Here is a 14,024-nt window from a genome sequence, read left to right on the forward strand (position 1 = left end):
ATGCAGAAATGCAGGACATTTAACTCGGGCACAGCAGACATGGGGCTAAGCCTTATTTCTGAAAAGAGTTCCTCAATCTAAGATGCTAAAAAACAGCTCGCCTGCTAACCAAAACCCATGATAAAGCAGACGTTAAGGCAGAGGAACCCATTATAGTGTATTCAGAATTGGTGTCTATAGTTGTCTCCCAAAAAAGGCTAGCAGGGGAGAAATAATGGGAGACTAGCAAAATTGAGGAGGTGGTCCCTTGGTATTTGGCAACGTTTATTTTGCACCTAGACAGGGTTCTGTCCAGAATAATCAAAGTCCCACCCAGAGTTTCCTCAAAACCTCGCTAAGAATGTTCAAGTTGCCTTGCTGGGTTAAGTCTAAGGTCCATCAAGTCCAGAAGGGCTAACTGCAATGAAAAGACCTATCCATCACAAATTTATCTAATCCTTTTTTAAAAATTTTTTTAAAAATGTCACCATTGATAGTGACTGTCACTACATCTTATGCTGATGACTTCAATATAATTAATAAAATGATCCTGCCAATAAACGCATGACTTCTCAAGATAGGTGACCTGCGTTCAGTACAGTCCTGGAATTTCATAACCAAATTCCTCTATTGGAACAAAAACCGCACATCTCATGCATCTTTAATTCGTATTTACAGACTCTTCCCCCACGCTGCCTTAATACTTTTGATACTTGCAAAATTCACATACAGTTATAGAGTAATGGTTATGTGCAAGGAAACAGTCTAGGACAATTAGGACTTGGGCAAAACAAAAGGAAGAACTACTTCCTGATTGCTGAACACATCCAGACAGGAAGCTTGGCTGCTATTTAAAATGGCAGCAGACCTATTCAGAATTTCATGGCAGATCACAATTTCTGTATTAGAGACAACAGCCTGTCCTGCAACACACAGCAATTATCAACCCCACATGGGTCAATACCTCATTTTCTGACATCATTCCTGGAGTTATTTGGGGTCCGGTCCCAAGAGAAATAACCAAGACCTCTTCTGGTTGAACTTCTTGTATTGTCTCCTGAGAGGGCCCATCATGGTCAGCATGCTGGTCCATCTGAAAATTTGACCGGCTTCTGCTGCGGGTGGCTGGAACATTTGAGGGATCATTTTATACAAGGAAAAACAGAACAAATGCAAACTATAGAAGGGCTTTGCACGGGTAATCATTCTCTATCACATGCAGACGGAAGAACACGCAAGAGGACATTTATGGACAGGCACATGGGCAGCGCTGCACTACAGTCACATCCCCCCTCCAGTTGTTGTTCTGGAAGTACATGGGAGCTCCCTTCTCCATAAAGAAGTGTCAGGGAAAACCTTAACAATACACATTCCCACTAGCTAAATGGTAGCTGACCACAAAAGGTCCTGGAATCACAGACCTTCCAAAGGTCCAATGGCCAGTTTCAATAGAGGACAAGAGCTGTATGCATAGAAGAAAGAATTTGGGTTGATGGGCCTCGTTATACCTCGTTTAGCGGGGGAAATGTTTCCATTTGCTAAGAACTCCCTCTTCCACACAAATTCTGAAGGTACAAGGAATACAGCTTCTGTAGCAGCATGTTCTCTGCAAAGGCGAAATCACACTTCTCCTCTTCCCCTTTATACTCTTCCACAAGTTATGTTACCATCAGTTACTACTTCACAGAAACTTAAATGCCAACTCCCCGTCATCCTTTTCTTTGAAAAGGAAATCTATGGCTCAGTCCAGACACCACGAAAAAGATGTATTTAAATCAACAATGGGTACTATGGTGGTTCAGCAGTGGGCCACTCCACTAACCAGGATCTGAAACATTGGTCTGATGTTGATTTATTAACCACAGTTAGTCTTGCCACAGCCCCTCCCCAAGAAATAATGGTTTCACAAACTAGCAGTTGTCAAAATAAACCAAGACTTTCAGTTGTGTCTGAACCAAGCCTGCCTAACCTGACAGAATCATTTCCACCTGATAATCTGTCCTGCTTTATTGTTTGCATCTCAAATCTACACAGCTTTTACAATTCCAGATCTGAGATTTGGGGCACTTTTAGAAACACCAGTGAGAGCTCCACAGAATCTACATCTCTTGCTAATCAGTTTTCCAGCTTGTCTACAATTCAAACAGCAGGTTTTCCTTTCCTTTGCTAAACAGTGACACCAATCCCTAAAGCATCAATACAGACATGAATATGATATTGGAATAAAACTGGGAAGGCAAAACACGTAATACAGAGAAAAGGGACCACAGCACATCTTAAATATGGGCTCTCTGCTATTTTAAGCCATCTCCTAACCATCAGTTGCAAAGTAGTCCGTGTGCTTTCATCTCTGCCCCAACATTCCTGGAAAAATTTAACAAGACAGCAAATTCATGGCAGAGAAGGCAGCAAATTCATGGCAGAGAAAAGAGTATTCCACATAAGACACTATGGCAAAAAACCCTCACACTGGCAGCACATCCTGCTAATGGGAACAGCTGCTGGAACAACTCTGTGCCCAGGCTACACAGCAGGGCTCTGGATTTTGGACAATCACTAAATTCAAGCAACTGGCACCGTACTGGATCCTAAACAACAAATTCTGAACACTTGGAGGGTTTGCAGAATAATGTTTAGCAGCTCTGAACCTTTTTATAATACTCTTTTAATGCAATCATGAGGCACAAGAGGGAAGCTAAGCAAAACTGGGGAGAAAGTGAAAACACTTTACATGCACACATGGAAACCATAGGCTGCACCCAGATGATAATTTTAACCAAAACGGCATCAACATGTTCACAAAGCCAGACTGTTGCCAGAGTCCTCTCTGCTCTTCTGGTGCAGAAAATACCGGTTAGAAACTGACTCTAGTTACCCATGATGTATGAAATGAGGGCTCTTAGACGAACCCAGCATTGTTCCCATCCACCGACCCTCCCTCTCACCAAACCAGGATTCTAAACCTGGACTAAACGCTGATTCACAATCTAAGCAAGTAGTAGGGACTTGTATGCTAACCTGTATGCATTTTGCAGGTTGCTAGACTTTCTAACTGGACCTAATTATTCCAGACCGCAAGAAAGAGCTGTATGTTTGTACACCAAAGGGGGACACCTGTTTGTGAACAGAAAGCCTGCATTTCTAGGAGATCACTAGGCTGACCACATCTCACTCACATGCTGGTTTCCAACATATAGGGAGAGGAGCCCCTCCCCCTCCAAGGGACAATGTTTAAACACCATCACCACCACCCCAGAGACTGGTGTGGTAGAACAGCTTTGATTGTGCTGCTTTTATATACACTGGCTCAAAGCACAGCTAGCCACTGCAAAGGAGAAGTTAAACGACCCAGACAAAAGATCCCACTTTAACTGAAAAGCAGGTCACAGGTTTTTAAAGAAATCTATCCAGTAAACAAGTTGCCATTCTTAAAATCCAAGAGAAAATTTGCATACACATGATGACACCAGCACAGCCTGAGATCAGTGGGTTTCGCAAGCATGACGGATGTGCAAAGCCTGGAGAGCTGCTCCTGAAATTTAAAGAACCACTCCCAATGGACAAGATGCGCATGGAAGAAAGTAAGCATGACAGCCTAACAAGCATGCAAAAGTGCCTCAGTGCGCCTCTTTAGACCACGGGCGAACCTTCCAGGTCTCAGCTGGTATTCTACAACTGCAATTTACTATTCAAATGGAGGCTCTCTGGAATTTCTCCCCTGCCTTACACTCATTTCAATAAGTCGCATTCTGAATCTAAACCCCCGTTTATCATGCACTAACTTTGACTGAAGTTTCCCAAAACCTTCTCTAGCTATTAATTTTTTTTAAGATAAGCAGCAAGCTTCCTACAAGAAGGTGGTTTGTTGCTTGAAGGGTAGCTAGGGACACAAACATGCACACAAAACAGCAATGGCTTCATGGAGGCGCTAACAAGAAGAGGAAGGAGGGAAGGGTTCCATTACCCACCAAAAGGGGTTACTAGGTTTATGTGAGCTGTCAGGTTGCTGGCCGAAGTGTCCCAGGCAGTGATGGCTGCCAACTGTTGTCCTGAGTTGCCAGTGTTAAAAAGAAACAAGAATTAAGCCATTGGACAAGAGGAATACTCATTCAGTTGTGAAGTAAATACAAAAGCAAATGTTTCAGAAGAAAAAATAGATAAACGCAGGGCTCTTTTTGTAGCAGGAACTCCTCTGCATCTTAGGCGACACATCCCTAACGTAGCCAATCCTCCAAGAGCTTACAGAGCTCTTCTTCAGGGGCTACTGTAAGCTCTAGGAGGATTGGCTACATTAGGGGTGTGCCGCCTAAGATGCAGAGGAGTTCCTGCGACAAAAAGAGCCCTGGATAAAAGACACAAACACCCAGGAATTATTTCAGAGTGGGTTGAATAAAATGATCCTTCAGTGGAAGGTGCTGACAGCTGCCAATTTCCCCAACTTGCCCAATTTTCCCCTACCCTCATCAATCCCTTCCAGTGGTAGGAAAGCTGAGTTCTGGGGGTTGTGGGACCTGCACGAAGTAATAGCCAAGAAGGTCTGTGGACAGCAGTGAGGAAGCCAGCAACATCACCCTTCCTGTCTCTTCCATCAGCACAGCACAGATGGAAGAGGCAGGAGGGAATAATTCCGCCTTCTTCCTGCTCCTTATTGTAGCCCACAGATCGGTGTGCCTATTACACCAGGTCCCTCCTCTAACCCTCTGAATCAATTTTCCCATGATTGGAAAGGATTGCTGTAGGAAGCAAGGAAAATCTGTGGCCCTTGCTAAAGTGGGTAATTGGTTCCAACCCAAAGGAGGAATATACTTTTACAAAGACGGAGTACAAAAGTCAGCTTCTTTGGTAACATTTTTGTAAAGCTAAGCTAACACTTATCATTGTGGAGATATCCTCGAAAGTTTCTGGGCCATACCTGGTAAAATCTCAGAGACTGAGGGGATGTTAAGTAAGATTCCCAGTGATTAGAAGACAGAGACCCAGTGTTAAAAATAACATGATATGATTAAGCAAAATACAGGGGAATTATATCACATTAGCTTAATTTGCATAAAGTAGGCAGGTCACAGAATCCCACTTTTCTGGGTGCAGAACTCAGGTTGTTGTTTTTTTACTGCAGCCCTGGGCTGAGGGACGGTGTTCATGCAGAGCCCCCCAAAACAAGAACTCAGCTTTTTCTTGCTGCAGCATTTAAAAATGGGCATTTGCTACAAAAGGAATGATTATATTAAGCTAAAAAAACCCAATGGGAATGGAGAGTTGGACCAATAAGCCTTTGAAGGGCCTGGACCCAATGAGTACACATGCCACCAACTGAGACCAGTATGATACAATGGACGTGGACCACAGAGACCTGGATTGAAAGCTATAATCAGTCCTGAACTCAGTAGATGGCCTGGGAAAAATTCCTAGCCTACTTTGTAGGGTCAACGTAATAATAAAATGGGTTAACCCATTTACACTACCCCCTGGGCACCCGGGAGGAAAGGCAAGATAAAAATGTGATAAGATGATTAATATTTTTACAGCTCTGCCTACTTCTAGTAGCAGACTCCACACAGGTGGAGGTGAAGCCACCGGATTACTAGAAGGATACTATCCAGAGGAACAAATCCCAAAGAGTTGGCTTAGATGTCCTCCTGATCCCATTCCACTCCATGCATCTATTCAGTAAAACACCCCATATAATCCTGTCAAGAGTGTAGGACTCTGAGGTCCTAGGCTGCACCAGTGGCAAAGGACTAGGGTATTAAGATGTCCAGCAACACGCTACATAAGCAGCTTTCAAAATGCATTCTGGGGAATGCTGTGGTTCCTTGCAAGTTTACTGGCAATTCCTCACTGAGAAGACTGATGATTGCAGACAAGCTTCCCTGCAGATTCAGGAGACCACTGGGAGTGTTCCAGAGAGCAATCTTTGTTCAAACAGGGCACCAATGAGGCCCCCAAAAACAAGCCAACACCTGGGGTGATCTGACTGCACACTCTACAATCTGCACCAGAATATTTATATGGCACTGCAGAAGGTACACATCAGTGCAGAAAAAGGTTCCGTAGATTGTTGTTGTTGTTGTTCAGTCGCACAGTCGAGTCCGACTCTTTGCGACCCCATGGACCAGATCACGCCAGGCCTTCCTGTCTTCCGCCGTCCTCTGAATATTCTAATCCATGGATTAGAATATTTAAAAACCAGTGCCCGGTGCAAAAGGAGATGGAACAGCCTTCAAAGCCCTCCTCAGGGAACTAAGCCTGCAAAACACCCTACCTCAACCTTCCTCACCTATAGGCAATCGATTTTTTTTGTTGGCCGGAGTGGTTGCTGGCGAGAGTTGTGGGGTGTTGTAAGGGGTCATTTCCAGGCTGCTGCTCTTTCCTGGCTTATTCTGGGGCAAGTTTGACAGGAGGTTTTCCAGAGCTGCCCGATCCTCCTTCAGCTGGTCACCAGACATGACATTCCTCATAAAGCTGACCTGAAAATGCAAGGATCATCAAAATATTACCCGCACATGTTGTTCCCCCACACCAAAAAAAAAAGGGGGGGAGACAAAAACATTCAGAAAATATCTGCAGAATCCCACCAAAGAGTCCAGTCATTTACCAGGCCAGTAATCTGGCTATAGGTCACGTAAACCACAGTCCTGCTCAGCCCTTCCAGAAGGTTAACTGAGGACATGGGAGGGGTTTCCACTGCACGTCCACTGATGACAACGTCCAGAAATGCAGCTACACAACTCTGCAAAGAGGAAAAAATATCCACGCTTCAGTGAGCCATTTTCAATATTTCAGAAGACAGCAACAGGCACCTACATTCTGTTAACAGTGAGTACCTCTTTTATATTAACTATTTTTCTTCTCTGCCTCCCCATAAAAATCCACAGCAACGGACAAAGCTAACAAAAAGCTAAACAACGAACTAACCCCGCCTCCCAAGTTAAGTGTGTGAATAAAACTATTACACACAGCATTAGAGTAAAAAACGGGAAAATACTAAAACCTTTAAAAGCACAGCATAAGAAAACAGAGAGTAAGCACTGAAAAGAGCAGCAACATAAAAACTGGCAAGTCATAAAACTCCACAAAGGAAAAGAAATACAAGGCAAGAGGTAATACCTTGTGCCTTTTTAAATGTGGCACTACAAACATTTAGGGCAGACAATTAATTGCTTAGATTAACTAAGAGCTATGTTCATAGACCAAAAGGTACCTGCCCTAGGATTCTTTTAAAAATTTAAAAATGGATGTTTTTCCCATTTTTTTCTTTTGTATATGCAAATCTCTGCAGATGTAGCAGAATTAATAGATTCGTAAACTAAAAACTTGTATGGTTAACTGACTAAAATTCTTTTAGTTGTGTGCTCCTCCCACTTTTTAACTTTGAAAGCTACATGGAATAAAACACAGTAAACACCTTTTTCCACCCTGAGATCCTGGAGTGCTGCCAGAGTAGACAATCCCATTCTGGATGGACAAACAGGTGTGGCTTATGTTATTTTAGTGGGCCCACTCATCAGAGAATGAGCATAGCAAAAGCCTTTTTGTGAGTGCCAGGGTACTCTCTGTAGGCTGGAAAAACTTCAGCAGCACCATCTCCTGGTTTAATGTTACACAGGGGGAGAATACGTCACACACAGAAAGAGACACAGTTTGTACTGTCCAGGCTCTTACTTTGTCAAATTTACATAAGTTATTCTTCATGCGAGGGTCTCCCTCTTCGGAACCAGTCATTGCCAGCTGCTGAAGAAGTCTCCCAACCTAGGACAAGAAACCAGTTAGACACAGGTGGTAAAAGAGGCCTCCCCTCAGATGAAACCAAGTGAAAGACCAACTCAACTCACTTGCCAAGATTTGAAACACTGCATACATCTGCCTTTGAATTGAAATATTTTATATGGAGACTTTCACAGCGCAGCACCTGAACACAGCTTCTATACTTCTAAGAAATCTTTGAATACCTCTCTCTCAACTCAAAGAGTCCCTTGTTTTACAGTTCTCACATCTCTGCTTGTACAAAACTACATGGAATGCAGGCAAAGCCTTTTTCTCTAATAAGCAAACGAGCCTTAATATTGCTTAGCGAGTGGATTGATTTTCATACGCACTGTAAATGTGTCAGAGGACTGTGCATGGATCATGGCACATACACATGTGTGGTCACTGCATAAGCAGAGAATACAAAGTACTAGTATCTTGGCTTTCATGGAAAAGGGATGGAAGAATCCAAATGGCCATCCAACTGAACCATCTTGTCCACTAGTCTCCACTTCAGTTTAGCCCCAACTTGGAATCCTGGTTTGTAAACAAGAAAGTAACTGCAGTGTATCATTGCACACAATGCAAACATTGCCAAAAATGTGGCTCAGTACAAACTAGGAGCTCTGCAAGTGAGGGAGCCCTCAGGAGGAAGCCTGAAGTCTTCTGAGGCTCGTCCTGGAACTGAACAAACATCACCTGAATGCAGTTTGTCAGTGAAATCCTGTATCTAAAGAAGTGCTACTGGACTCTTGCTCTCTTTAAGTGAAATCCTAAACAGAGGTAATACAGTCAAATCCCACTAATTTAACTGGGCTTTGCCTGGAGTAATTCTTTATAGAACTGCACTCTATCTGTCCTTGGAAGAAGAGGAACACAGGTAGGAAACAAGAGAAGTACATACCTGCAGCTCTTTAGCAGCTTCCCCTCCTGCCCATCAGTTCCCTTGACAGGGAAGGAACAGGCCAATTAGCAGGCCAACAGGTAGGTAACTGACTGTGGGATGGATTCTACTCAAAGAGGTTCCACCATAACAGAAACCACAAGCTAACACATAAATGCACTTTAGTACACTCAGTCCCATCACCGTAACATTACGACTGTCATCTTCATAAAGAGCATATGCTAAAAGTGCCTTTTAAATGCAGGCTTAAATATCCCGTACAGTTTTCCAAACAGCTGCCCTTTTCCAGTAAAAAGACCATGTGAGCAAATTGCCCAGAGTTACAAAGAGGAGAAATATCAGTCACCACCTAATCCTGACAATAAAAAGATACTGAAAAAAGAACCCATAAAAAGAAGAAACTAGGATGCTGCCCTGCTTGTTTTTAAGAGGAAAACACACAATGGCAGTTTAAAAACTAAGGGGCTTACGTGCAGAACCAACATGGCTGGAAAATTCCTGGGTGCTCAGGCTCCTAAAAACTGGACGGCAGCTAGGAACTGTATGTTATTTGGGGGCCTGGTGGATAGCAGCTAGCTCCAAGAATTTTGAAACACTTCTCTGGCCCTGAGCATGGGGTTTCTGCCGGAAGAGCATACCTGCTTTATGAACAAGCCCTCAACAAATACTGACCCAGCAAAAAAAATCTATAAGCCCACCTCCTGTTGGCAAATATCTGTGCCATTTGGGGCACACTGAAAAGAAATAAGAACCAACCCTCTTCCTGTTCAGAAAAGGTGCTGGTTCCCTTGGAGGTAATCCTTGCTCATCATGTCTGATATTTGATGGATATGTTGCTGGTTTTGAACAAGAAGGCAGCTGTTGCTTACCAGTGTCATGACACAGTAAGCCAGTTCTGACACGCCGTGATAAAGAGCTGGGAAAATCCCAGATCCCCCAAAATCTGGTGCTAGTAACGTGGAATTCCGATAAGATTTGAAATGTTTTTTCCCGCCTAGCCCTGAAGCACAAAGCAAATTTAACAGCCCATAAATGTAGGTTGTTTTTTTTGGGGGGTGGGGTTTGTGTTTTTTTGCAAGTTCCCCTCCACCCATAGACTGTTACCTTCCATACAGTATCTTGACTGGCAGGTCTGGCAAGTTTGGCCAGAAGGAACCGGCAATTATTTCAAATGAGTAATGACAAGGCAGAAGGGATTTAGGTGTCTCCAGAAAGAAGCATCTTTCAATTAGCTTAGATTACTGCAAGGCGCTGTAAATGGGGCTCCCCTAGAGAAATGTTTGGACATTCGCTGTGGACAGGATTTTAACTGGAGTGGGTCACAGGGACCATATCACTCTAGTCGGGGCCAATCTAAGTTAACCCACAATCTGTTTCTGGGCACAATTCAAGGTGCTGGTGTTGGCCTTTAAAGCCCACGTACCTGAAGGACTGCCTACTCCCTTACAAACCCACCCTACCACTACAGTTATTTTCCAAGGCCCTGCTTTGGCTGTCCCTTGCCTTCTGAGAGGAAGCAGGTAGCAACCCAACCTTTTCAATTGTGGTACCAAAACTCTGGAACTCTCTCTCCAGGGAGACTTGACTGTCCCCTTTGGATGCTATCTTCCACCAGCAGCTGAAGATTTTGGTGCTTCATCTGGTATTTCCCTCAGCAATCCCTCCTTCCTGCCCCATGTTTTAACTTTTTTCATATACGCATTTTAGATTTGGTTTTAATTGTTTTAACAATGTGTTACAAACTGTGGCTGGCTGGTTACAACAGAGCAGACTGAAATTGAATCCATCGAAGATGGAGGTCCTGTACCTGGGTCACAGGGGGTTGGGAGTGGTCTTCCAACCTTTGGCAGGGCCCTGTTGGTGCCAACGCCAAAAGTGAAGAGCCTGGGGGTGTTCCTGGATGCCTCACTAACTATGGAGGCCCAGGTCGCCGCCACTGCCAGGACTACCTTTTTCCATTTGAGACAGATCAAGCAGTTGGCCCCATATCTGGCTACAGTGACCCATGCAATGGCAAGTGATGCTCTGTCTTCTTGGTGCTTTGGGGGGGGGGGGTCAACAGTGGGAGGGCTTCTAATGTCCTGCCCCCACTGGTGGACCTCCTGATGGCACCTGGTATTTCTGGCCACTGTGTGACACAGAGTGTTGGACTGGATGGGCCTTTGGCCTGATCCAACATTGGTGTCTCTTATGTTCTTATGGTCACTTCCAGATTGGATTATTGTAATTCTCTCTACGTGGGGCTGCCCCTTGATTCTGCTCCAGAAGCTGCAGCTGGTGCAGAATGCAGCAGCACGGTGTTGACTTCGTCGTCTGTGGGGATGCCAATCCACCTGGTGCTGCGTGAACTGCACTGGCTGCCTATTAAATAAAAGATCCATTTCAAGGTGTTGGTGCTTACCTTTAAAACCCTATAGGGCCACATGACCACGGAAACGTCTTCGGGTGGCGCTGGCTCTTCGGCTTTGAAACGGAGATGAGCACCGCAACCCTAGAGTCGGATTCGACTGGCTTTCGAGCAAGGGAACCTTTACCTTTACCTTTACAGTTCCACAGGGCCTGCAAGATGGAGCTCTCCTGCCAGGCTTTTAGTTAGGGCAATGGACGTCCCTCCCTCTCTACTGGGCCTCCCCTCAGTGGGTCAAAACTGTATTAACAACCAAGGACTAAAACTTGAAAGAGATGGCATCTGTAAGGCTTTAACTATAACTTGTACCAGATGAATGTTGCTGTATTTTATTGGTGTTTTAACTGTTTTAATTTTTGTATGTTTATTATATCTGATGGAACCCACCGTTAGCCTGCTATGCGGGGAGGTCAGGATATAAATCCAATAAAATAAATAAATAAAAATAAATAAATTTGGTTTTGATGATTTTCAAGATGTATCTTTAAAATGTTCCTAGCCAGTTTGGTAGCCCTCATGAGAGCAGAAAGAAAGGGTATAAATTTTGCAAATGCATAAATATTACACTAAGCCAGAACACCCAGAAACAAGGTACAGAAGATGTGTAGCATTTTACAGACACAGCCCTTAGCCAAATCTGGCATTGGCACCCACCCTGACCTGACCACTACACCTGTCACCTGCGCTACCTGCATGGCACAGTAACCAAAAATCCTCCATCTAGAAGCATAATTAATTTCTGAAAACTTTAAAATTCTTTAAAAAGCCACTGATTTGTATGCTGACGGCAAAAAAAAAAATCGAGTGTATATATTTTAAACACAAACACACGAATTAATTCCTAAGGTGCAACAACTCCAATTTCAGCCTTCTTGCCGCTACTGTTCACTCCTATGTTGGAATGAATGTACGTGGGTTGTGTTTATTTTTTAATTAAGAAGATACAAGAAGAGGGACCCACGATACTCGTGGGGGGGGGAGTATTCCCCACGGCTCCCGTCTTGCCAAAGCAGGAGGACCTCAGGGCTGAGGAAGCGGCCACAGGTAAGCTTCCCCCCGGCCCCGACAGTGAGGCCCGTGGGGCTCCCAACCGCTGGACCCACCAAACCTTCTCCCCCGCCCCCCCCAGCAGCGATAGCGAGGCCCATGTGGCTCCCAGCCACCAGTCCGCCAAGCTTCCCTCCCCGATGGCTGTGCTGCTTCCAGCTGCCTGGCCCGTCAAATCTTCTCCCCCACCCCCCAGCAGCGATAGCGAGGCCCGCAAGGCTCCCAGCCACCAGGTCCACCAAGCTTCCCTCTCCTCCCCCGATGGCCTGTGCCGGGCCCATCAAACCTTCTCCCCCACCCCACCTGCAGCGACAGTGAGGCCCACGTAGCTCCCAGCTGCCAGGCCCACCAAGCTCCCCCCAACAGCTGCAAGGCACTGTTCTCAGTGTGTTCCATGAGCAGGGCATGCTTTTTTACTTTTGGGGGGATTTAAGTATCCCCCGTATACTTTTCTATAGATTTCAGATTTTTCTGCACATCTGGGGATTGCCCCAAATGTGCAGGAAAATCTCCCTGCCCCCCAGGTGCCCCTGATGTGCGGATTTAGGTATCTGCACATGGGGGGCGCCTTGACTATTAGATATATAGATTTTACCTGCATCAGGTTAAATCTTGCCACTTCATTGATTGGGGCATCAGAAATAATCCCGTACTGTTCTGGGTTGACCACCGCAGGACAAATGAAGCATGCCAGGAGAAGGTCCGTGCACATGGCTCTGACTTCCCCAATATCCAGCCTGTCTACACACGACAGTGTTTTGTACATCTGGGATACGATCCATCGCAAGCTGTGTGGGAAGCAGTAGGTATTCTGCTTGAGGTAACCAATGAACTTGTTCACCAAGGTCACCAACTTGGCTTCGTTCGACTCTACCATCTCCTGAACTTTCTGCCTGAATTTGTCGCTGCCCTTCTCTCCAAAGAGTTTCTCCTGCTGGGCAGGAGAAAAGCGCTCAGTCAGTTTGTTAGGGTCGGTTTCTAGGTGGTCTTCATCCTCAACCAGCAGTTGCATGATGGGCTCATGCAAGGTGGCGGTGAGAAAAAGCTTGGCTGAAAAGAGCCCTTCAGAAAAGAGTTTGAATAAAATACTGAAGGCGCAAGTGCCGCGCCTCAGGAGCCGCCGGGGATTATCGCTCTCCTTGAGTTCAAACTCGATCAAATAACGCAAGACTTGGAGGAGGTAGCTTTCATCTTCCGGCATGATGCAGTTGCCATAGATGGAGGTAAACACAGTGTAAATGACGCTCTGAGTGTTCTCCTGGTTGAGCTTCTCTCCAGCAACCAGGCAAGAAGCGATAAGACGAGGGTTTTCCCGCAGCCTGTTGAGGAATTCTCCATAGGGGGTCTCTTGATGGCCCAGTTGCTTGTAGCCATCCACAAACTGTGTGTCCTCCAGGATTTTGGCATGCTGGCAGCATTCGGCTGGGGAAGCTTCAGCACTTTAAAATCAAAAAATGAAGCCATTTAGAAATGCAGCATCTGAGACCTGGGACTCTTAAAGATTCTCACATGAAGCTAAAAGCAAAACTGCTGAATCAGACCAAAGGTCTACCGTGTCCAGCATCCTGTTTCCAACACTGGGGAACCAGATGCTTCCACAAGCAGGGGATGAAAGCAATAGCCCTACCCTGTCGTTACCATCACCCCCTGGCAGCAACATATTCTGAGAAACACAGCCTCTGAACACATAAATTTAATTTAGCTATGATGGCAGTACCTACTGGAAGCCGACAGAGTTGTCTAACACCCTTTTAACCCCATCTAAACTAACAGTCATCACTAAATTTTGTGGCAGTGAATTCTAAAAGTTAATTATGCTTTGTGTATGTTACCTTTGATGTAAGAGCCCCTGTTTTAGTCCTTTTCTAAACTAACACACGCCTTCCAACTTCTTCCTTATGTGCAACCCGAATAATCCCTGGCATAACAGAAACGTCTTCA

At 45.0% G+C, this 14,024-nt stretch overlaps 1 protein-coding gene across 1 annotated transcript in view; it reads right to left on the reverse strand.

Moving 5' to 3' along the window:
- The window catches only part of GAPVD1 (GTPase activating protein and VPS9 domains 1), a 126,017-nt gene that overhangs the window by 96,291 nt on the left and 15,702 nt on the right, over window positions 1–14,024 (reverse strand). Inside the window, exons 3-8 of the mRNA XM_015422587.1 lie at window positions 12,679–13,522; window positions 7,642–7,728; window positions 6,575–6,709; window positions 6,257–6,446; window positions 3,948–4,028; window positions 944–1,104 (exon numbers count right to left, since the gene is read on the reverse strand). Of these exons, the coding sequence (XP_015278073.1) occupies window positions 944–1,104; window positions 3,948–4,028; window positions 6,257–6,446; window positions 6,575–6,709; window positions 7,642–7,728; window positions 12,679–13,522 (1,498 nt within the window). The remainder of the gene's footprint in view (window positions 1–943; window positions 1,105–3,947; window positions 4,029–6,256; window positions 6,447–6,574; window positions 6,710–7,641; window positions 7,729–12,678; window positions 13,523–14,024) is intronic.

This window comes from Gekko japonicus, unplaced genomic scaffold (genome assembly GCF_001447785.1).
Source record: "Gekko japonicus isolate JY-2015 unplaced genomic scaffold, Gekko_japonicus_V1.1 scaffold1640, whole genome shotgun sequence".
Taxonomy (NCBI): Eukaryota; Metazoa; Chordata; class Lepidosauria; order Squamata; family Gekkonidae; genus Gekko; species Gekko japonicus.